At 44.3% G+C, this 25,857-nt stretch overlaps 1 protein-coding gene across 1 annotated transcript in view; it reads right to left on the minus strand.

Moving 5' to 3' along the window:
- Positions 1-25,857, minus strand: part of ASTN1 (astrotactin 1) — a 481,917-nt gene that overhangs the window by 322,468 nt on the left and 133,592 nt on the right. Inside the window, exons 4-5 of the mRNA XM_030206744.1 lie at positions 9,588-9,761; positions 4,408-4,515 (exon numbers count right to left, since the gene is read on the minus strand). Coding sequence (XP_030062604.1) covers positions 4,408-4,515; positions 9,588-9,761 — 282 coding nt within the window. The remainder of the gene's footprint in view (positions 1-4,407; positions 4,516-9,587; positions 9,762-25,857) is intronic.

Genomic DNA, 25,857 nt, shown 5'->3' on the forward strand with positions numbered 1-25,857 from the left:
AAATCTCTCTGACTTACTGGTTTAAAAGATAATTTTATAAGGAGGTGCCTAGCTATAGGTTCTAAGAATGCAAAAATGGTGGTATTTGAGTCATTCACATATGCATGTAAATGAGCTTTACCCTGGGCATGATTTTATAAGTGCACGTGTAGAATCGATGGTGTGTACTATGGACTCCTACATGGTGCATGCTAATTTTGTGCACAAGCTAAAAACACTAGCGCACCTTAGTAAACAGGGCCCTGAATGAGCAAACATGAGAACCTATAAGAATTTGGGACACTGTTATAACTGCCTGCGGTATTTGCTTGTTTTAGGTGTTTTCTCTTGATAATGTATAATTTCCTTTAACAATTTCCTTATTTCATGGCTCCCTTTTCCTTTATTGTGGATGTAATTATATGAATTGTTTTTCTTTTCTTCCCAAATGATGGGGGGGGTTCTTTCTTTTTTTCCTATTGTAATTTCTATGATTTTCCTAGTTGCATTATTGGTGATGTAACTGTATAATTTGTATATTGAAATTAAACAAAATAATTTAAAACATTAATAAAAAAAAACAAAAATAATTTGACATGTCTATGGATAGAGTTAACCAAACATACATCAAATGGTACTGTTACATTATTTATGTATTTATTACATTTGTACCCTGCGCTTTCCCACAGACGGCAGGTTCATTATAGATGAAAAAGTCACTGCAATGGATATTGTCTTCATAAAGAGCAGACATGACCAAACATGCAACATCATAAAAGCAGAGTGGAAGAGTAGCCTAGTGGTTAATGCAGTGGACTTTGATCCTGGGGAACTGCGTTCAATTCCCACTGCAGCTCCTTGTGACTCTGGGCAAGTCACTTAACCCTCCATTGCCCCTGGTACAAAATAAGTACTTGAATATATGTAAACCGCTTTGAATGTAGTTGCAAAAACCTCAGAAAGGTGGTATATCAAGTCCCATTTCCCTATGACAGATTAGCACATTGCACTGTACTTTGAATGAGACCTGTGCTAAAATAGCATGAGTTATTGGGAAAATAACATGTCTTAATGGTACCGCATGTTAAATGTGTATATTTTTGATACTGTTTCATGGTAAATCTACTAGATTTCAATTTGCTGTTTTCAAGTTTACCTTATTTGTTGAATTTGTTTATATTTGGTCATTTTACTATATTGTTATGCTTTTAACAAAAGTCTTATGTTAAACTGTACCTGCTTTACACTGCCTTGGGTGAATCTCTTCATAAAGGCAGTTAATAAATCCCAATAAAAACATAACACATCATTTGTGCACCTTCCTGCTGCCTAAAACATGCTGAGAACATACATAGATTTGTACTGCTACTGGCCATAGACAGTGATCATCTTAGGTCCATCTATTTTAAGACCTAACACTTGGAAGAGAAAATGGACTTTACACTTGAGAAACTCATTCCCTCTCATTCCTCTAGCGTTCTCACTATCAGCAATTCCAGCCTTTTATGTTCACAAAAAAACCTGACACTGTAGATATTTGTTCATGACATTTCTAGGACAGGTTGAACTGCATTGAGTAATTACAGCATATTGTATCATGGAGTTATCTCCAGTGCCCTCAGGCTACATGCAAACATATGCTTATCAGTTCAGGGCAATGGAAGCCAGTACTAACCTGCCTATCTTACTGACAATTGGCTTAGTGCCCTGGAAGGACAAGACTGCCTTGGAGGTATGAAAAGGGATGGCAGTTTAAAATGTCCCTCTTAAATTGTGTGTTACCCTATTTATTTATTTAGATTTTACTCACACCTTTTTCAGTAGTAGCTCAAGGTGAGTTAAATTCAGGTTCTGGGGATATTTTTCTGTCCCAGGAGAGCTCACAATCTAAGTTTGTACCTGAGGCAATGGAGGATTAAGTGACTTGCCCAAGATCACAAGGAGCAGCAATGGGATTTGAACTGGCCACCTCTGGATTACCAGACCAGTGCTCTAACCACTAGGCCACTCCTATGCTAAGCAGCAGCTTAAGCATACTTGATGTGGGGATAATTCTGTAAAGGATGCCCACAGTTGGGTTCCAAGATGCAGCACGCTAAGGGCCTGATTCTATATATGACGCCTAAAATCAATGTGTGGTTGGCAATCATGCTTAAGCTTATTCTAAATACTGTGTGTACATCCAGGTGCAGTATTTAGAATACACTTAGGTGTAGTTCATGCAACTAAATCTATGTGCATCCATTTACACCAAATATGGGCCAGTGCGTAAATCTCTGTGTATAGATTTGCGGGCACTGGCCCATATTTTATAACAATGGGTGTAGATTTTGGAATGCCCATTTCCACGCCCCTAACCATGCCCCTTTTTGCCTGCGCACATTAGAATTTAGGAACAGTACATTACAGAATACACTTAGCAATGTATGTGTATAAATTCAAATTTTTGCCAATTAGTGCTCATTATTGCTTAAGAGCTGTTAACAACATTTAACAGCTTGTTGAAACAATTAATCTACGTGCGTAGTTATAGGATACATCTAAATTTATGCGCAGAACCGCACGTGACTCTTGGCGTGCTATATAGAATCCGGGAGTAAGTGCTAATTCTGTAACAGTTTCTGGGGGCTGGATTCCATTATAGAATGCTAGTGTAAGTTGATGTTTATGTGCCAATATTTAGACGCAACCAGTTACACCATGTTAATAGCAAGAATAAAGGCTTTCATGCGGCACCTTAGTGCATAACTTACTGCATTCTGTAGGCTACTCGCCCATGCCCCGCCCATTTGTACGCCCCCTTGACTTTACATGCTAAATAAGTTGAGCGCGTATGTTATACTATATCGCTGAGCATGTGGCTAGCACTTACATGCATAACTGTAAAAATCACACACCTGAGTGTGAGTATGCTATAACTTACGCACACAATGGAGGCCTAACTTTAGGGGAACTATTAGAGAATGAAGGAATTGGAGGGTAATTCTGTAATAAAGCATTGGCTATAGCACTAATTTTAAGCCCATTCTATAAAGAAAAGTAGGCTTACATGAAGGTGCAACAACCCTATGGCTGATGGAAATGCCTGCATCTAGATATCAGCACACTAATCCAATCTTTGGGGATTTCCTCATAGTTTTACACAGATGATATCCTGATTTTTTCCATCCTTCTCCCCCTCGGTGATCATGCCCCTCAGCACTGATGCACTATACACCTCCCACCCCACCACCAGCCATATTTCTACCAGAACATAATGTTAACATATGTAACTTTTTATTTTAATATATTTTGTCTTATAAAAATAAATAAGCTAATGTTGTATTTCTAATACATTGTAATAAGTAGGTAGTAAGATGTAACAATGTAAACTTTATGACAAATGTCTGTTCAGTGGTTCTCTATTTTTGCTATTGTACTATTTCTGGGGTCCAGGGTATCCCAAGTTTGAAAATCACTAAGGGGTCCTTTTACTAAGGTGCGCTGAAAAATGGCCTACGCTGGTGTAGACGCGTGTATTGGACGTGCGCAGGTCTATTTTTCAGTGCACCTGCAAAAAAGGCCTTTTTGGGGCCGAAAATGGACGTGCGGCAAAATGAAAATTGGCACGCATCCATTTTGGCCCTGAGACCTTACCGCCACCCATTCACTTAGCGATGAAGTCTCACACATTAACCGGGTGGTAATCGTCAGTGTGCATGCAATGCTGATTACCGCCCAATTAGTGCCGTGCGTGGTAGCTGGGAGGTAGTTCCGAATGAGCTCACGTTGGGCACATATAGGCGCCTACGTGGCTTAGTAAAAGGGCCCCTAAGGGATCCTTTTACAAAGTGGCACTGAATGCAAAGAAGCCTATGGGACTAGAATGGACTTCTTTGCGTTCAGCGCATGCTAATTGGTAGCACCGCTTTGTAAAAGAAGCCCCAAAAATTACAATAGTTGTCAGTGATGGAAGAATTCTGTTTAAATAAATAAATCCCTGACACCTCATTTGAAATCCAAAATCCAGGTTGTTGGTGGTGGTGGAGCCACCAAACTGGTCTGCACAGGGCCCCGCAATTGCTAAGGCCAGCTCTGTATCTGGATAAACTGAAGGGAAATGGGTGACAGACACAAATGAATTATGTGTTCTAGTGAGAGGAGTAATTCATGCTGCACTATAAAGGAAAATGTCTGTTTTAAAGGACTATGCATGTTATTGGTGAATCTGGGCAAAACAGCTTTGGCCTTGATGAGAGACTCCTCCCCTCTCCTCAAGGCCTGAGAACAGTGTGCACTACAGAGTGGAGAAAGGACCTAAGAAAAGAAATCATTTGTGTGTATACCTTTTTGAATATATGAAAGTGTCCCCACACAAGAGGTTACCCATGTTTGAGAGAAGTTATTAATACAGAACCATTACAGCATACATGGGTGATCAGTTACTACCTCTGCTGCGACGGCGACTCCTTGATGGGTCCGTGTAAAAGGTCAGCTGAGGTTCATTGTCTGCTTCCGTCCCAGAGTCTCCGTCCGGATTCAGAAAAGCCGAGCCAGCTAGGAAGACAATTAAATATCCATAAAAATTATCTGCTTTACATTTACTTCACAGTTGACTGACAAAGCAGGCAAGCCTCCAAGCACTGGACATGGTTTTAAATTATACAGTCGGAACGTTTGAAAAGGAAGTACACTGTTCATGGATCAACACAGCAGGTCCTGCCAATTTGTCTCCACTCCAGCATCTTACTTAAGATTTCCAAGTTTATTAAAGGCTTAATCCTGCCCATCAAGCAATATCTGAGTGGTTTACAATATAGAGGTAATTAAGAAAAGGTTGAAAGAACTGAATGACAGACTGAGGACCAGATGCACAAAGCTTACCTTGCTATTAACGTTTGCTTTACATTGGTTCTAGCCAGTCTAAAGCAAACATTTGGGTAGCTAGGAATGCACAAAGGGGTTTTCTGTGGCTATAACATGTGCCATTAGCAGCCACCGAGAACCCCATGCAAATATATTACCATGAGCTCATTAGTATTCTAATGAGCTCATTCTTAATCAAATGTGTATAGATGTACAGCTCCAGAGCAGCCCTAATTTAAGGAGGACATTTTACGGCTGCTCTGGAGCAGTAGGAGAAGAGAGAAGCACAAGCAGGAAGCTATAAAGACTGCCTGCTTGTGCTTCCTACCTCTCACCTCCTGGCGCCCCCTCCCCCTAAATTTTTTTTTTAATTTCCTGGTTGTCCAATGAACCACAACACCCCCCCTCCCGTGACCCCAGAACCTATTAAAAAACTTCCCTGGTTGTCTAGTGGACCAAGCCCCTTCCCCTGCACAGGCACACCCCCCCTCACTCCCTCCCACACCCGACCCATACCCCCACCCCTCCCTGTACCTTACAACAAGGTGGAGGCAGAAGAGCAGGAGCAACAGTGCTAAGTGCTTCAGCATTAATCCTGTGTTATCCAGTTAGTGCATGCTAATGAATATGCTAGCTGGGTAAGGCTTCCTAATTAACAAAAAAATAAATTGCATGGGATTAGTGCACACTGATAGGCTAAGTACCACAAAAAGCTTTAACGTATTTTGTAGTAAGCCTTTTATCCACTTTAAGCACATGTAAGTAAAAGGGTCCCCTGGTGACAAAGTAAACAGTTATTTTGTGCCCTCCCCAATGTTGATGAATTTTGAAAGATTTTCAAACCAGAAAAGCCCAGGTCAAATCTCACCGTGGCTCCATGTGATCTTGGGCAGGTCATGTAACTCTCCATTGCCTCAGGTCCTAAGTGAAGGAGAAACCTATATCTGGGCGTGTGCATTTCTGAGTGCCATGTGCATGTATATGCTGAGATAATTGGCACTTGAGGATACCTGTATAACACGCTATTCTATAAAGGACCATGTAAGTGCTATAGGGATCTTTTGACAAAGCACTGTTAGAACATGACCTTAGCGCACTCTTAAGCGGGCCTTTCCTGCAAGCTAAGGCCATTTTTACCACTAAGGGAAAATGGCCGATATTTTCATTTTCCAAATGAATGGCCACACGCTAATGTTGCTATTGGCACACTGCCATTACCGAAAAATTAGCGTAGAAGTTCTTACTGCCAGCTAATTTGTAGGTGGTAAGGGCTCGTGCGCTAATCCTGCACTAGTCGGTTAGCGCATGGCAATGTAGATGCACTGATTAGCACAGCAGGGGCGTAGCCAGACACCCAATTTTGGGTGGGCCTGGACCCAAGATGGGTGGGCAGAAGAACCCCACCCCATCCCATCCCATAGGTGATTTGGTCTCTCCTCTTGCCTGCATGCCATATGGTCTCTCAAATATCCCCCCTCTCCTGCACACCTTTTAAATTTCAGATTTTCACCGGCAGTGAGGAGCAACTAATACACACATCCTTCCTACTGATGCAGCTTCCTGTTTCCGCATAGGCGGGAATACATCAGACGGAAGGCTGTGGGGCCGGTGTAAGCAGTATGTATCAGTCGCTGCTTCCTGCAAGCAAAGATCTGCTATTTATAAGGTATGCAGGAGGGACAGTTGTTGGGAGTTTTCAGCTTGGGAATCTCTGCTGGCCACATCATAGGTGTGCTGCTACTGGTGGGCCTGAGCTCAAAGTGGGTGGGCCTGGGCCCACCCAAGCCCACCCTTGGCTACACCACTGTAGCACAGAAATGGTCACTTTCTGCCCCCCAGAGATGCCCTCTCCCAGAAAACTTTTAAAAAGTTTTAGCATGTGGTTTGCACACATAAGTACAAAAGTAATGCCACACTGGGAAAAGACCAAAGGTCCATCGAGCCCAGCATCCTGTTCACGACAGCGGCCAATCCAGGCCAAGGGCACCTGGCAATCTTCCCAAACGTACAAACATTCTTTACATGTTATTCCCGGAATTGTGGATTTTCCCAAGTCCATTTAGTAGCGGTTTATGGACTTGTCCTTTAGGAAACCGTCTAACTCCCTTTTAAGCTCTGCGAGATGCCTCAGCGCATCCCGCAGTCAGCCCTTTTAAGCTGCGGTAAGCTTGCACTAGGGGTTCCATAGCTAGCTTAGTAAAAGAAGCTCATAGGGCTAGATTCTATATAAGGTGCCAAAAAAAATTGGTGATGAAAAAAGCACAATTCTATAAGCCGTGCTTAAATTTAGGTGTGGTGTATAGAATAGCACTTATGCCCAGGAATCACGCCTAACTGAAGGGCCCTTTTACTAATCCATGCAAAACGTAGCCTGCGGCAGTGCAAGTGCATCATTTGGGTGCACGCTAGGCCATTTTTTACCGCATCCTGGAAAAAGGGCCTTTTTTAAGGGGCTGGAAAATGGGCGTGCGGCAAAATGAAAACTAGTGCGCGTCCATTTTTGGTCTGAGACCTTACCACCACCCATTGACTTAGCGGTAAGGTCTCACATGCTACTCAGATGGTAAGCATGCAGCGTGCGCCCACTGCTGTTTACCGCCAGATAAGCACCCTGCGGTAGAAAATAGAAAATATTTTCTACCACGTGTTGTTGGCAAGCACCAAGTTCAGAATTACCACCCAGGGCACACGATTTGGCATGTGCTGGATGTGTGTAGGCCCTTATGCGCTTTTGTAAAAGGACCCCTGAAACATGCTGCAAATGTACAAGCCTACATTAGGTGCAAATCCACGTTATTTTCTAACAACATGTGTTCATTTTAGGAACACCCCGTTCTGTCCATGACCCCCTTTTTCAAATCGCGAGTAACAATTAGGCATGGGTCCTATGCCTAAATTTACACGTGTAAAATTCAACTAAATGTAATTGTTAAAAAGCCAATTATTGGCACTAAGTAGTTTGTTATTTAATTAAATTGCATGTGCAAATTGAGCACCTAAATTTGCACACATAATTTTTAGCAACTGTTATAGCATTAGGGAAAAAGTGCATAACTGCAAGGAGGCTGTACATAGAGGTAGAACAGAGGAGGGGCATGGATGTATCTCTAATTTACACGCTAACTTAAAGAATACTACACGTTACTTATGTTATATGGCACATTTAGACACACCCGGCAAAAGTGCTCATGTCTAAATTTAGGAACACCAATTTGGGTTTACACTAATAATCTATAATGGAATCTATAATGGAATTATTGCGCTCAGAGGTCTTTACAGAACAGGCACTTCCTGCACGGCATCGGGGAACCAAAAATGAGGTGCCCTGATATACAAATGCCTCCTTAGATAGTAAGTTCTCAGGGGACAAGAAAATGCCTACTTTACCTGAATGTAACTCACCTTAAGCTAAAACTGAAAGAGGCATGACTAAATTCAAAGAGAGGGAGAGAGAAACGGGAGAAGCTACCCGAATTAAAGGGCAGCATGACTTAAGATGGTCACTTTGACGACATCGTTGCATGTATGCATTGTGCCAATGACAGACTCCCTAAAACATATCAGAAACTTCTGAACCTCATGTCTTTCAGTTTAAAATAAGCTCATTCCCAGCCACCCACTAGCAAGAATTCCCAACGCTCTTCATCTCTGTTTCAGAAAAATGTTTTAAATAAAATCTGGTCAATCCCAAATTACGTAGGGGCCCTTTTACTAAGCTGTGTTAGGCCTAATTCAGCTAAAATGGCCTAACACAGGATGCACTAAAGCTGTGGAGTCAAAGTCGTGGAGTTGGAGTCAGTAAATATGTATTAACTCCGACTCTAGCTTCAAAATAAAAAAACATTATTCTATATGGTAAATTTATCATTTTATACATTGTGGGCCCAGTTTACTAAGTTGCACTGCAGGCGCACAAACGTTTTAGAGTGTGCTAAAAATTAGCGCATGCTAACGCTAGAGACACCCATAGAAGTATAATGAGAGTCTCAATCATTAGCACGCGTTAAAAGTTTTGCGCGCCTACAGCACGACTTAGTAAACAGGGCACTAAGATATAGATATAGATCTTTGTCCTGGATCTAAAGTACTAGTAAATAGTATATTTACCAGTACATCCAGAACAAAAAATGTAAAACCTAATATCAGTAGGAGTCAGAGTTGAAGGTTGATTCTGCATTAGTTTTGCCCTCTATGCATGTGGCATGTTTCTATTTTTTTGAAGAGGCCAAAAGTGATAATGGATGCGTTATCAGCTAATGCATTGACATTAGAGCACACTAGCTGGTTAGCACATCCATAATATGGGAGCCCTTAGCACATTGGTGAATGTCCCTAGGGAAAACAAATAGGGAAAAAAAAGCCCTTTTTGATGACCATTCTAGAAATGGGCTCAGTGCACAGGAAAAGCTGTGTAAGGAAATGCGAAGCCCATTTCTTAGCATAGCTTAGTAAAAGGAACCATGGGTTGTCTTACACAAGTTGCATGAAATGGCATTTCACACAATAGAATGTGTTGACCTGGCTGCATTATGTTTTGAAATAATGTCAGATTGATGATCACTTTTGCTTAGACTGGTGGACAGAAAGGAGCCCTTACTGCAAGGAGAACAATAGACTGAAAGTCCCCTCTCTCCTTTACTCGGAAGGCTCAAAAGAGAGAGCTTCTCTCCTTTGTCTGGAAGGGTTTAGGAGAAACAGAATACCACACTTGGACGACATTGCCCTCTTCAGAAGTACTAGGATAGCAACGACTGGCACAATACCTCGAGATTTGTTATTGATCCGCTTCCGCTGAGTACTGGATGTGTGGGATAACAGTGTGGCCTGCTGGTGGTTAGAGTCTATGGGGCTGGTAGCAATGATGTTATCCTTGTATTTATTCATCAAGGACAGCTTGGCATTGTCGCTTCCTGAGCAGGAAGAATTTAAGGCAAATACTTTCAGAAGGAGAAAAAAAGAAGAAAAAAATTCATGTTTAAATAAAGAGTTTGGTTTAACAACATCGGTTGGGTGAAAGCATGAAGCTGATGGTCCTAGAGAACTAGTAGGCCAGGGAACACACACACACACACACACACCCCTTAAGAGAACTACAGTTAGCAGTAACTCTCCACATCTTCTGTCGGATCCTGAGCTTTCCATCTAACTTAGGAAAATGGTAGTATCGAAACACACTAACATAATAGATGGTGTCTAAAAAAGTATGGTTGATCCACAGTACGCTGTATTGTAGAAAAGCATTAGCATCATATCTTTGTTATTTTATTTCTAATGTGTGCTTATCAGGTGTTTCATTGGTAGTATGCTGACGTTTAGTATTATGTTATCTGAATGTTCTTCCATGCTATTATGGTACTGTTTGTATTGTACTGATATTTATCATATTTCTGTTATGTTTGTTTTACAGTGCTGTTAAATGTGTATGTTTCTGATACTGTTTCATGTTAGTCTTATTATTAAGTTTCAATTTCCCATTTCTAAGTTTATCTCATTGATTGTATTAATGTTTCTATTTGGTTATTTTACTATTGTTAAGCTGTTAACAAAATTACACGTTTTATGATAAATAGTACTTGCTGTACACCATCTTTGGTGAATCACTTCATAAAGGCAGTTAATAAATCCCAATAAATAAGTAAAATCCTTCTGCCCAATTATTCCTGTTCACACTGCTGCTGAAATATCCACACTGCCAGCCATAGAAGAGTACTTCCAGCAGAGTTTGTGTTGTCTTTCTCTCAGGGGTGTAGCTAGAAGGCGACCCTCAGGGGGAGGAATGCTGGCTTTGGCCTAACCCCTGGTAAGCCTTTCCTCAGCTGAGAGGTGCCCAGCTCTACCACCGGCTGCCTTTCAAGTGCTGTGGAGGACTTGCAGCTCATCTGCATATCCTTACAGCCTTCTCCGGTGTGACACCCGGGTCCACTCCGATCCACTCAGGGCCTCCGCTCTAGGTGCCCAGTGCTCCCACCAGGTGCTGTGAAGGACTTGCAGCCCTTCTGCATTTCCTCACAACTGTATCCGGGGTGACTCCAGGTCCACCCCGACCTTCCCAGGGCCCTTGCTCCAAGTGCACAGAGTTTCCAGGTGCTTTTTGACTAGGATCAGGCGACCCTCAGGGGGAGGAATGCTGGCTTCGGCCTAACCCCTGGTAAGCCTTTCCTCAGCTGAGAGGTGCCCAGCTCTACCACCAGCTGCCTTTCAGGTGCTGTGGAGGACTTGCAGCTCATCTGCATATCCTTACAGCCTTCTCTGGGGTGACACCCAGGTCCACTCTGATCCACTCAGGGCCTCCGCTCTAGGTGCCGTGCGCTGGGGCATTTTTCTCTTTACATCTAATCTTCTTCCCAGTTGCTAAAGTACCTCAGTTGTTTATGGCCCTATTCACATTCTCTTCCTAGCCCTGTCCCTTCCTAATTTTTTCCCTCACCCCCTACCTGTCTCCGCTACAGGAACTCACTGCCCATCCATGGATTTCATCACCTCACCTCACCTTCTCTCCTACCCTCTTCCTCCCTCTTGGCTTTTAATCTCCGTCTCTTTCTTCCCTCCATTTTACCTTCCCCATTCCACCTAAATACCTCTCACCTTCGACGCCTTCATGGTCACACCTCTCCTACTCTCCTCCGCTCTCTTTTACTCCTTCTCTTACTCTCAGCCGGTGACATCAATCCCAATCCTGGCCCTCCTCACCAACTATTATCCCAACTCTACAGATCTCACCATGACCTCTCTAACCTCATCCCTATTCCTCTACTCCCCTCCTCTTCTCTGCCCTTCTCTTGCACCCTATGGAATGCCCGCTCTATCTGTAACAAACTCCTCTATATCCAGGACCTCTTTGTCTCGCGTCACCTCCATCTGCTTGCCATAACAGAAACCTGGCTCTGCCCTGATGACTCTGCTTCAGTCGCAGCCCTCTGCCATGGTGGTTACCTTTTTTCACATACTCCTTGCCCTGCTGGTCGCGGGGGTGGTGTTGGACTACTTCTCTCTCCCTCCTCCAGACTTCCACCTCAATCTCACTGTTTTTCCTCCTTTGAAGTCCACTCAATCTGCCTTTTCTCTCCTCTGCCTCTTCGAATAGCGGTCATTTATCATCCCCCTGATAAGTCCCTTTCAGCCTTTCTCAGTGACTTTGATGCCTGGCTTGCCTTCTTCCATGATCCTTCCTCCCCCTCTCTCATCTTTAGTGACTTTAATATTCCTGCTAATGATCCTTCCAACTCTTATATTTCCAAGTTACTCGCTTTAACATCCTCCTTTAATCTCCAACTATGCTCCACCTCCCCCACTCATCAAAATGGTCACTGTCTTGATCTCATCTTCTCCTCCAACTGTTCACCCTCTAGTTTCCTTGCCTCTGATCTTCCCCTCTCTGATCACCATCTTATAACTTTCACACTTAAATCTCCTCCCTTCCAGTCCCGTCCTATCTTATCTAATTTATCTAGGAATCTTCACGATATTGACCCTTCATTTCTATCCTCCCATGTTTCTAACCTCCTCTCGACTGTGGCACCATCCACATCTGTCAACGAGGCTGTTTCTTCTTACAACAATACTCTATCCTCTGCCTTAGACACTCTTGCACCTTTGATGACCCGCCCTATAAGGCGTACAAAACCCCAACCTTGGCTGACTTATAATATCCGCTACCTACGTTCCTGTACCCGCTCCGCCGAACGCCTCTGGCGGAAATCTCGGGCCCTTGCTGATTTCTGACACTTTAAGTTCATGCTGACCTCCTTCCAATCTGCTCTTTTACGCACCAAACAGGATTATTATATCCAACTGACTAACTCTCTTGGCTCTAACCCTCGACTTCTCTTCACCACATTGAACTCTCTCCTGAAGGTGCCCCCTCCCCCAACTCCCCCCTTCATTATCTCCTCAGACCCTTGCTGAATTCTTTCACGACAAGGTTCAAAAGATAAACCTTGAATTCTCTACCTCGCCACCTCTCCCTCCACTAGTCCGTTCCCCTCTCTCTCCTTCCTCTCATTCCTTTTCCTCCTTTCCTGAAGTTACTATAGAGGAAACTACACTTCTCCTTTCTTCCTCAAAATGTACCACCTGTTCCTCTGATCCCATTCCCACCCACCTTCTTAATGCCATCTCTCCTGCTCTTATTCCTTTTATCTGTCACATTCTCAACCTCTCACTTTCCACTGCAACTGTCCCTACTGCCTTTAAACATGCTGTGGTCACACCTCTCCTTAAGAAGCCTTCACTCGACCCTACTTCTCCCTCTAATTACCGACCCATCTCCCTCCTCCCTTTTCTCTCCAAATTACGTGAGCATGCTGTTCACCACCGCTGTCTTGATTTTCTCTCCTCACATGCTATTCTTGACCCACTACAATCTGGTTTTCGCCCTCTCCACTCAACCGAAACTGCGCTTACTAAAGTCTCCAATGACCTATTACTGGCTAAATCCAGAGGTCTCTATTCCATCCTCATTCTTCTTGATCTTTCCGCTGCTTTTGACACTGTTGATCACAGCATATTCCTCACTTGGATTCCAGGGCTCTGTCCTTTCCTGGTTCTCTTCCTACCTCTCCCTCTGCACCTTCAGTGTTCACTCTGGTGGATCCTCTTCTACTTCTATCCCTCTGCCTGTCGGCGTAACTCAGGGTTCTGTTCTTGGTCCCCTCTTCTTTTCTATCTACACTTCTTCACTTGGTTCATTAATCTCATCCCATGGCTTTTCCTACCATCTCTATGCTGATGACTCCCAAATCTACCTTTCTACCCCTGATATCTCACCTTGCATCCAAACCAAAGTTTCAGCATGCTTGTCTGACATTGCTGTCTGGATGTCTCAACGCCACCTGAAATTAAACATGACCAAAACCGAGCTTCTCATTTTTCCCCCCAAACCCACCTCCCCACTCCCCCCATTTTCTATTTCTGTTGATGGCTCTCTCATTCTCCCTGTATCCTCAGCTCAAAACCTTGGGGTTATCTTTGACTCTTCACTCTCCTTCTCTGCTCATATCCAGCAGACCGCCAAGACCTGTCGTTTCTTTCTTTAAAACATCTGTAAAATCTGCCCCTTTCTTTCTGAGCACTCTACCAAAACCCTCATCCACACCCTTGTCATCTCTCGTTTAGACTACTGCAATCTGTTTCTTGCTGGCCTCCCACTTAGTCACCTCTCTCCTCTCCAATTGGTTCAAAACTCTGCTGCCCGTCTCGTCTTCCGCCAGGGTTGCTTTACTCATACTACCCCTCTCCTCAAGTCACTTCACTGGCTCCCTATCCGTTTTTGTATCCTGTTCAAACTTCTTCTACTAACCTATAAATGTACTCACTCTGCTGCTCCCCAGTATCTCTCCACACTCGTCCTTCCCTACACCCCTTCCCATGCACGCCGCTCCATGGATAAATCCTTCTTATCTGTTCCCTTCTCCACTACTGCCAACTCCAGACTTTGCGCCTTCTGTCTCGCTGCACCCTATGCCTGGAATAAACTTCCTGAGCCCCTACGTCTTGCCCCATCCCTGGCCACCTTTAAATCTAGACTGAAAGCCCACCTATTTAACATTGCTTTTGACTCATAACCACTCGTCTCCACCTACCCTCCTCTCCTCCTTCCTGTACATATTAATTGATTTGCTTTTTTTTTTTGTCTATTAGATTGTAAGCTCTTTGAGCAGGGACTGTCTTTCTTCTATGTTTGTGCAGCGCTGCGTATGCCTTGCAGCGCTATAGAAATGCTAAATAGTAGTAGTAGTAGTAGTAGAAGTCCATTTTTGGGGGGGGGGGGGGGGCAAAAGAGGTACTGAGGGGACCAGGTATTCTCTCTCCCTCCCTCCTCTCCCCCCACCAACACCACATTAAAATAGACCTTTACTGGTGGGGATGCCAAGCCTGCCAGCCAAAGACGTCTCCTGTGTAAGTCCCGCCTGTGCTGCCAAAGCAACGCTCACCAGTGGCGCACTTTGGTCGCTGACATTGGCACTCCCCACATACTCGCTGAACTGAGCATGACCAAGTGAGCCAGCACTGGCGGCTGAAGTGCACCTGCTGACTTAAGTGCTGCTCAGACACTGGACATGGGGAAGAGGGCCTTGATCTGCTTCTGTGGGGAGGGGGTACACAGCTAAAGTTTAGCCTAGGGTATCACATACCCATGAGCTGGCCTTGTCTCGCAGAACCTGAAGGATGATGTACACCCCTTCTTGTTAAGAGGTTTTTGTGTCATTTGGTACTGAGAAGATTAATCCCTGATTTGCTCTTTATTAAAATCTAGCCTGGCCTTAAATGTAATAATTTCCTTCTTTAAACCAGATAGCTGAGCACAGATGTTTCTCAAAATCTTTTGTTCTGAATTGTACAGACCCAGAACACAGGAAAGCTTTCAGTACAGATCCCACCTTATGTAAATGAGAAACGATAGAGTAAAGCTTGCTTCTTGAAATTTGGCATGTATACGCAGGAGAATGTGTTAGTGTGGAGGGTGGCAGGGATTACAATTTAAGAAGGAAAAATCAGTAAAAGTATAAGCACCTCTCTACACTTTAGCTTCTCCACATATTTTCTTTACTTAACAGAGAGGTAGAGAGGGTTTCCCCTGTTTTATTTCATTCCAGATTGTATCTTTTTCAGGGGGATATATATGTTATTTGTTTCATTATTGGCACACACTAAAAATAATGCACTTTATGTAAGAATAGTGTGTGCTATTTAAGAACAGCAACACACTATTGAGAACAACAACAAAACAGGCATTTCAGGGGGTTTTCTATTCTGTTTTGTAAATTATATAAAATGATACATGATATGTCGTTTTGACATTTCCTATGTTATTCCAAACAGCTGCACATCTCTAATAAGCTGAGAATAATCAAGTCATAGCTAACAACTGTTTCCAGGACAGGTCTCCAAGGAAAATGCAAGGAAGAATCCCTAGAACAAACTTTAAGTACAATAAATATCCTTAATTAGCAATTAGATACCAACATCATCAAGACTTAAATGATTTGTTTTTGTATTTTCCCTCTTCCTTTGCTCTCTGAGAACAGTAAAGTCTAGAAAAAGCAATTCAAACTGTAGCAGAACTGGAGGTTTTGATGGAACTGCTGAAGGATCCGTTCAGATCTCTGGCAAGGCTGTGAGCCCAGGGTACTGAATAAGAGCCAATATTGTCTCACTTCATAAAAGCAGTAATAAGGAAGAGATTGAAAACTACAGGTTAGTTAGGCTTACCTGGATGCTAGGAAAATTAAATTGAAAGAAAGGATAGTGAAGTATCTAGAGTTTAGCAGGTTGCAATATCTAAAGCAGCATTGTTGTAAAATAGAGAGATCCAATCACACAAATCTGATCCATTTCTTTGATTGGACAACTTAGAAAATTAAATCAAGTGCACATGCCAAATTTAGTTTACTTGGATTTCTGCAAAGTTTTGGATACTCTCCTGTATAGCAGGTACACAAATAAGGCAGTGGAATAGATTAGAAAATGAATGAGTAATAGACAACAGGGGTTAGTGTTAAATGGAATTCACTCTGAGGAAAGAAAAGTGCTTAGTGGAGTGACTCAAAGATCACTCTTAGGGCTGATTCTGTTTAATGTCTTTGTAATAGTCTGGAGAAGTTAAGAGGAGTATTTTGTTTTTTTGCAGAAGACATTAAGATGGGGGAGGGAAAGAGTCATCAAAGTGTGGTAAAAGTCGGGCTTTTATCACACCTTCATTTACCATAGGTGTTCCAGTTCTGTAGGTTACTGAATCTTATGCTAAAAGAAAAATGCTTTTGAGGCACCTCACAAGAAGTATTATTCTGTCATCCCAGGAGCACTGGGCTGCAAAGTCACAGCCCGGAACCTCCTCCATTATATATTGCCCTCCCAAATTTCCTCCCCATAAATTAAGCCCATTCTGACAGCCCCCCCTCTGAAGTCTGGGGCTCTGCAAGTCTGGTGGTATCCAAGTCTGGGCCCTGCAAATTAAGCCACCCCCCAGGCAGAAGACCCCCCCCTCCAAAGCTCTATCCAACATCACTTTCACCCCACCTAGAAATACTGCAAAGTGCAAAAGCCACGCTCCCATCCACCCACTGGTAGGTCTTCCCCCAGGCCCACTCTGACCATTCCCTAGTGTCTAGTGGGATCCAGGCAGAAGCGATCCCCAGTGGCTCCTGCCCTTGCTAGTGCCAGGTTCAAAATAGCACCAGTGACCCCTATCAGTAGTCTTGTCAGTGCTTTTTTTGTAGAAAAAAAGGTGTCAGTACTCATTATGGGCGGGGTCATCACATATGGCTCCACCCCTATGATAGCCACACCCACATTAGCCCCACCCTTATACCAGCCTTAGCGCATATAAACAGACATCATTAAAAATATTATACTAGTGTAGGAGAAAAAAATAACGTGTTTTTTTTCATTATAAATAATTTCTGTAAGCTGTTGTAGCTCTAGTATACCCAGTGCAAAATAAGACAGTAGATGTAAATTCTCAAAATTGGACATATTCCAAACACTAAAATGAAAATAAAGTGATTTTTTTTCTACCTTTGTTGTCTGGTAACTTTCAGGCTTATTTTCGAAAGAGAAGGGCACCCATCTTTCGACACAAATCGGGAGATGGGCATTCTTCTCCCAGGGTCACCCAAATCGGCATAATCGAAAGCCGATTTTGGGCGTCCCCAACTGCTTTCTGTCATGGGGATGAACAAAGTTCCTGGGGGCATGTCAGAAGCATAGTGAAGGTGGGACTGGGGCGTACTTAACACATGGGCGTCCTCGGGCCATAATGGAAAAAAGAAGGACGTCCCTGACGAACACTTGGCCGACTTTACTTGGTCCATTTTTTATGGCGACCAAGCCTCAAAAAGGTGCCCGAACTGACCAGATGACCACCGGAGGGAATCAGGGATGACCTCCCTTTACTCCCCCAGTGGTCACTAACCCCCTCCCACCCTAAAAAAAAAAATATATATATTTTTTTTTTGCCAGCCTCTATGCCAGCCTCAAATGTCACACCCAGCTCCATGACAGCAGTATGCAGGTCCTTGGAGCAGTTTTAGTGGGTGCAGTGCACTTCAGTCAGGCGGACCCAGGCCCATCCCCCCCCCACCTGCTACACTTGTGGTGGTAAATGTGAGCCCTTCAAAACCCACCAGAAACCCACTGTACCCACATGTAGGTGCCCCCCTTCACCCTTAGGGCTATGGTAATGTTGTACAGTTGTGGGGAGTGGGTTTTGGGGGGCTCATCACCCAAGGTAAGGGAGCTATGCACCTGGGAGCAATTTCTGAAGTCTACTGCAGTGCCCCCTAGGGTGCCTGGTTACTGTCCTGGCATGTCAGGGGGACCAGTGCACTACAAATGCTGGCCAAAGGGCTTGCATGTGGTCATTTCTGAGATGGGCATCCTCGGTTTCCATTATCACCGAAAACCGAGGACGACCCTCTTTAAGGTCTGCCTAAATGTTGAGATTTGGGTGTCCACGACCGTCTTATCAAAACGAAAGATGGACACCCATCTTGTTTCGATAATATGGGTTTCCCTGCCCCTTCGCCGGGACGTCCTCAGGAAAACTTGGGCGCCCCGTTCGATTATGCTCCTCCACGTTTTTCTATCCATATTGGTCCCAGTTTCTGATTCTGCTGCTCTCTATCTGTTCCTTTAACTCCGTTTCCAGGGCTTCCTTTCCATTTATTTCTTTACTTTCCTCCTTTCTTCTTCATTTCTTACCATACATCCATAAGTGGAATTGACTGGAGGAGGTATAACGTGGATCCAGCTTTTGCCTATTTTCTCCATCCATGTGCAGTTTTTCTCCTCTCTTCCTTTTCCCTCACCTCCATCCATGTGCATCTTCTTTTTTCTTTCCTCCCCTCCATCCATGTCCAGCACTTCTCCTCTCTACTTCCCTCCAACCATGTCCAGCATTTCTTCTCTCTCCCCGCCAACCCCTCCATCCATCCAAGTCTAGCAATTCTCCTCTATCTCCTGCTCTCTTCTCCATCCATTCCCAGCATTTCTCCTCTCTTCCCTGCCCTCCCATCCATGTGCATCTACTTCCTCTCTTCCCTCCCCTCCATCCATGTTCAGCATATCTCCTCTCTCCCCTGCCCTCCCCTCCCATGTCCAGTGATTCTCCTCTGTCCCCTGTCCTCCTCTGCCATCCATGTCCAGCAATTCTCCTCTATCCCCTTCCCTCCCCTCCCTTCTCATCCATATCCAATGATTCTCCTCTCTCCCCTGCCCTCCATTTCCATCCATGTCCAGCGAATCTCTCTTCCCTGTCCTCCCCTGCCATCCATGTGCAGTGATTCTCCTCTCTCCCCTGCCCTCCATTTCCATCCATGTCCAGCGAATCTCTCTTCCCTGTCCTCCCCTGCCATTCATGTGCAGTGATTCTCCTCTCTCCCCTGCCCTCTCCTCCCATCCATGTCCAGCAATTCTCTCTCCCCTACCCTCCCCTCCCATCCATGTCCAGCAATTCTCCTCCCACCCCTGCCCTCCCCTCCCATCCATGTCCAGTGATTCTCCCTCCTCTCCCATCCATGTCCAGCAATTCTCCTCTCTCCCCTGCCCTCCCCTGCCCTCCCCTCCCATCCATGTCCAGCAATTCTCTCTTCCCTGCCCTCCCCTCCCATCCATGTCCAGCAATTCTCCTCTCTCCCCTCCATGTCCAGCAATTCTCTCATCCCTGCCCTCCCCTCCCATCAATGTCTAGCAATTCTCTCTTCCCTGCCCTCTCCTCCCATCAATGTCCAGCGATTCTCCTCTCTCCCCTCCATGTCCAGAAATCCTCTCATCCCTGCCCTCCCCCCCTCCCATCGATGTCCAGAAATTTTCTCTCCCCTGCCCTCCCCTCCCATTGATGTCCAGAGATTCTCCTCTCTCCCTTTCCCTCCTCTTTCCCATGTCCAGCGATTCTTCTTCTCCCAGCCTGTCCTCCTTCTCCACTGCCTGCCAGCGTCGGACGCAGCAGCATGAACGGTGCAGCGATTGAGAGAGGCTGGCAGAGTTGGAGCTTCCCTCTGCGAGTCCCGCCTATGCGGAAACAGGAAGTTGAAACAACGTAGGCGGGACTCGCAGAGGGAAGCTCCAACGCTGCCAGCCTCTCTCAATCGCTGCCTGCACCGTTTGCGCTGCTGAGTCAGACGTAGTAGTAAGTAGGGGAGTGAGAGCAAGGGTGTAGGACTCGCCGGGGGGGGGGGGGAAGGTGCCGGTATGCCATACTGGTGCGTACCAGCACAAAAAAGCCCTGAGTCTTGTGCTACTACCAATAGGGGCCAGGTTTCCACGTGACTACTGCTAGGGGGTCCCTGGTGTCATTTTGTGAACCCAGAGCCAGCAAGGGAAGGACATACTAGTGCATTATCGATATTTGCCAAAAAAGAAAGAGACTTTAGGATGATTCTGTGTCATATTTCTAAGGCAGCATGGCTCTGTAATAAGGTGATAGCCAGAGATAGAGGGATGGTAAGGTACACAGGGAGAGTAACTAGCAGTAGAGAAAAAGGAGGTGTTAATGACTGTGCAGGTCATCAGTGAGACCTTGCTTAAAACATTTATCTGTTCTAGAAGCCACACTTCCAAAAGGATAGACAGACAAGCTGGAGATGATAGATAGAAAGGCTACCAAAAATGATTCATGGTCTCTACCAAAAGTTATATGAATTAAGAACCAGGAACATAAATCTGTGTACCTTAAAGAATGCCAAATGGGGGAACTGATAAGAGTCATTCCAACATGAAAAATTCCAGAGGGATTGGTATTCTACAGACAGTAGTCCTGCTATATTATAACATAGTAACATAGTAGATGACGGCAGAAAAAGACCTGCACGGTCCATACAGTCTGCCCAACAAGACAACTCATGTGTGCTACTTTTTGTGTATACCCTACTTTGATTTGTACCTATGCTCTTCAGGGCACAGACCGTATAAGTCTGCCCAGCACTATCCCCGCCTCCCAACCACCAGCCCCGTCTCCCAACCACCAGCTCTGGCACAGACCGTATAAGTCTGCCCAGTACTATCCCCGCCTCCCACCACCGGCTCTGGCACAGACCGTATAAGTCTGCCCAGCACTATCCCTGCCTCCCAACCTCCAGTCCCGCCTCCCACCACTGGGAGTATAAGCAGTAACTTGCAGAGGAGTCCCGAAAAACCACCAGACCACAGCACAGGGGACTTGGTGGGTGCAATGCAGAGGACCTTCCCCTCCCCTCTCCAACACATTCACACAAAAGCATTATAGGAAGCTGACAAACAGCACATCATGGACATCCTGTAGCCCAAGGCCTTAGCTAGGCTCCATGTTCACCATTTCCAAACATCAGCATATGACCAATGAACACAAAAGACCCCGTGTGCTACTAGCAGATGCCATTGGCATTATTTTTTCTCCTGTAGTATTCTCAATTATAAATTCATGGGTATATGTTTGTTTCTTACTGGTTTTGAATACCATGATAAATGTAGTGATTTTATAATCAGACAGCCTTTTTCTTAGGGCCTAATGTATTAAAGCTTTTATCCTATTCTATGCCTATGGGGAAATAAATGTGGTAACCAGGCTTTTGTAAGGAAAAAGTGGCAGGAGTTGTAGTTATGCAATAACCACAGATTTTTTTTTGACACACTTAGAGATGTAGTGATATAACAAGCCATTTTCAAGAAAAACACAACAATTCAGAAGGCGTGATCAGTGTTAAAGTCATTTTTTAGAGCTGGAAAACAAATTCCTGTGTGCTCTGTTGGTACAGCTGTAGTAAGAATGCTTTACATAGGTCAGTCTAGAATGATCACACTCGTGCATTGCTGGTAAGAGCTTGCAAAAAAAAAAAACAACTTTGTCATTTCTTTGATGGTGCTGCAAAATATAGTTCACACTTTGAACTACACTGGACAAAGTCTTGATTCTTCTTTGTTCCAGTAGTTGGCAACAGAAAGCAAAAAGGCAATTGGACCACAAGCACCGAATCAGCAACAAAACAGCAGACCGGAGCAGTTCAAGAAGTTCCAACATAACAACACAGAGGGGGTATAAAACAAATTACTTGACTTAGCCAAGTTTTGTCACTTCCTGGACTGCCTCAGGGGCAAATGGTACTGTTATACATAACAGTTGCTCACTATTAATTTATGTATATATGACATTTAGCTATGACTTTATTAAGTTTTGGAAATATTTGCCAAGTTTTAGTATACATATACTATTTATTATTTGAAAGCGCAATAAGGGGCCATTTTACTAAAGGGCAACAGGGCTACCATGTGGACAGGGCGCAGCAAAAACAGCACTACTGCCGGGTATGCCCCGACACCTGGCAGTAGTTCTGAGTTTGCCGTATGCCGTTGCCCACGCTAGAAAATACTTTTCTACTTTTTAGCACAGGGGGTGGGGAGTAGACGTGCACAGAGGTAATAAGTCAGCACCGTGCGGTGACTGATTACTGCCAGGATAACATGTGAGCCCTCACTGCCTACAAAATAGGAGGTGAATGGCCGTGCACCAATTTTTTAATTAGTGCATGGCCATTTATGACATCAATAGAAAATAATGGAAATTCCAGCTGCAGTAAAAGTGGCCAGGCAGTGGCGTACCAAGGGGGGGCGGTGGGGGCGGCCCGCCCCGGGTGCACGCCGCTGGGGGAGTGCCACGCGCCAGTCAGCGTCATTGGTTTCCATGCTCCCTGTGCCCCGGAACAGGAAGTAACCTGTTCCGGGGCAGAAGGAGCATGGAAACCAACGACGCTGACCGGTGCGCGGCACCCCCCCAGCGGCGTGCACGTGGGCGGGGGTCTTTCACCGGGGTGGGGAGGTGTCGCACTGCACGGGGGCGCTGGGTGCATCGGCGATCCGCCCCAGATGTCAGCGCCCCTCGGAACGCCACTGTGGCCAGGGCTCATGGCAAATCCATGTGCCCATACTACCGCAGGTCACTTTTTACTGTGGTTTAGTAAAAGGGCCCTTTAAAGTAGGGTTTTATCTATTGTCGTTTTAATTATGGTTTAATTTTATTCATGTTTGATTAACATCTAGTAGTTTAGGGTCCGTTTACAAAGGAGCAGGAAAAGGTGGCCTTAGCGCACCCTTGTCCTTAACACCCAGACATTTTCTACCGCAGCAGTAAAATGGTCGATTTCCTTTTTTTTTTTTTTAATTAATGGCCACACACTAATTTTGCCTTTAATGTATGGCCATTAAAACAAATTATTGCACGAACACTTACTAGCACCTATTTTGTAAGTGGTAAGCGCGCATGTACTAATCAAGCACTTATCAGTTACTGCACAGTGAGCTATCTGATCAGTGCTAGAACACCGATTGTCCACTCCCCAACACTCTCCGCTGACATAAAAATGCTACTACTACTACTTATCATTTCTATAGCACTACTAGATGTACGCAGCACTGTACACTTTAACATGAAGAGACAGTCCCTGCTCGACAGTGCTTACAATCAGGACAGACAAACAGGACTAAGGGATAAGGGAATTACTAAGGTGGGAATGATAAAACAGACATTGAATAGGGGTTAGAAGTTAAAAGCAGCCTCAAAAAGGTGTGTTTTTAGCCTAGATTTGAAGATGGCCAGAGGTGGAGCTTGACATACTGACTCAGGAATTCTATTCCAGGCATTTGGTACAGCAAGATAAAAGGAATGGAGTATGGAGTTGGCAGTGGAGGAGAAGGGTAAGAATAATAGAGATTTACCCAATGAACAGAGTTCCCGGAGAGGAGCATAGAGAGAGATAAGAGTGGCGAGGTATTGAGGAGCTGCAGAGTGAATGCACTTGTAAATCAATAAGAGAACTTTGAACTGTGAGCGGAAATGGATAGGGAGCCAATGAAATGACTTGAGAAGACAGCTAATATGAGCATAGTGACACTGGTGGAATATAAGTCGTGCAGCAGAATTTTGAACAGATTGAAGGGGAGAAAGAGCGCTTGGTGGGAGACCTGTGAGAAGCAAGTTGCAATAGTCTAAGCGAGAGGTGATAAGAGTGTGGATAAGGGTTTTGGTAGTGTGCTCAGAAAGGAAGGGATGAATTTTGGTGGTATTATAGAGAAAGAAACAACAGGTTTTAGCAGTCTGTTGGATTTGTGCAGAAAAAGATGACCCCAAAGTTACGAGCTGATGAGACAGGGAGGATGAGACTGTTATCCACAGTCTTAGAGAACTGGGGAATAGGAGAGGTGGGTTTATGGGGAAAGATAAGAAGCTCAGCCTTGGTCATGTTTAGTTTCAGATGATGGTGAGACATCCAGGCAGCAATGTCAGACAGGCAGGCTGAGATTTGGGTCAGGATTCCTGCTGAAATTTCTGGTGTGAAAAGGTAGATAAGGGAGTCATAAGCATAAAGGTGATACTGAAAACCATGGGATGAGATCAGAGCACCAAGGGAAGAAGTATAGATGGAGAAAAGAAGAGGTTCCAAGACAGAGCTCTGAGGTATACTAACTGATAGTGGGAAAGAAGTGGAGGAGGATCCACCAGAGTATACACTAACAGTGTGATGGTAGAGATAAGAGGAAAACCAGGAAAGAACAAAGCCCTGAAATCCAAGTGAGGATAGCATATCAAGGAGTCGGCAGTGAGAAACTGTGTCAAGAGCAGCAGATAGATCGAGAGGGATGAGGATAGATTACTGGATCTGGCAAGGAACAGGCCATTGGAGACTTTAGCAAGGGTTGTTTCAGTTGAATGAAGAGGGCAAAAGCCAGATTGAAAGCTTTCACCCTCTTCATTCATAAAAATGAAAATAATTTTAGTCTGCGGTTTGCACACACAAATCTCACCCTTATTGCACAACCTCCTGAAGTAAACCCTTTTAAGATGCAGTAAGCGGGCATTAGCTCTTACCGCAGCTTAGTAAAAGGGCCCCTTAGTTACTAACTGTTGTTTTGTGCCAACAGTACTGCTTGCCTCTGACACAGTCCAGGAAAAGGTGAAACTTGGCCAAAGGGGGCAACTTGTTTTATACCCCCTCTGTTGCTACCACAATAAATATTATTTTGGACCTTCTTGGATTATTCTGGTCTGCTTTTTTTGTTGGCAATAGCTAGTAAGCCTTTATCTTAAATGTATGCCGTACCACTGGGAGCTAGTTTGTGGGCATTAGGAACAAAAAGATATTGGTTGTCAAGTGTACCCAGTGCACCTGAATATAACTCACCTTGAGCTACTACTGAAAAAGGTATGAGCAAAATCTAAATAAATAAATAAAGTGAACAGTGCAATACATCACAACAATAGAAGAATGGTGTCTTCACAGCCACTAATTCCTTTTGTAGCCACTGCAACATGTTTATATGTATCTTGATATTATGCCTTTCTTGCAACCCATGATCCATTCAGGAGCTCTTCAAGAAAAGAAGTTCTTGGGACAGTAGTGAGTAGTTTGCTGTTGAAGATTTATGCATTGATTTCTACTATTACTTTGACAAAAGCACAAAGCTAAAGTCTTGCTTGGTTGCATTTTGTATATGATGGGAGGTGTGTGTGTGAGGGTTGCCCTGGAGGCCCTACAGAAAATAGATATACCAGATGTCTGTCACATTAAACAGGGAAGTGAAACAGAGGGAACGAAAAATGTGGTGAACAAGGCTTAGCAGAAAATAACACAAGAGGCTCCAGGAATTGGTATGGAGGAACAAAATTTATTGAAAGATCCGACATGGGCTAGTCAACTGGATGTATACTCCACTACAAAACAATTGAGTGGGATCAAACAGGTCAAAGATCAATCCAGTATCTATCTTGGCAATCAATTTGTGCTGCGGGCTGAAAGAGCTCCTTCGGAGTCCAAAAAAACAATTCATAGGACTCCTTGAGCTATTTTCTGCTGTGCATTAAACAGGGAAATCACTCAAAAATTCTGTATAGCAGGTCACCAAAATATTAAGAGGCTCCTGTTAGATAGGAGGTTATGAAGTTCAGGCCTAAACTGGGGCAAAAATAAGAAACAAGGCACAAAGGCAAAAATGTGGAAAAGGGTAATTTATGTAAAACACCTTTATTTATGGTGCCCCCAAAACAAAGTATATACAGTCCTTTCTTCA

This window comes from Microcaecilia unicolor, chromosome 6 (assembly GCF_901765095.1).
Source record: "Microcaecilia unicolor chromosome 6, aMicUni1.1, whole genome shotgun sequence".
NCBI classification, from domain to species: Eukaryota; Metazoa; Chordata; class Amphibia; order Gymnophiona; family Siphonopidae; genus Microcaecilia; species Microcaecilia unicolor.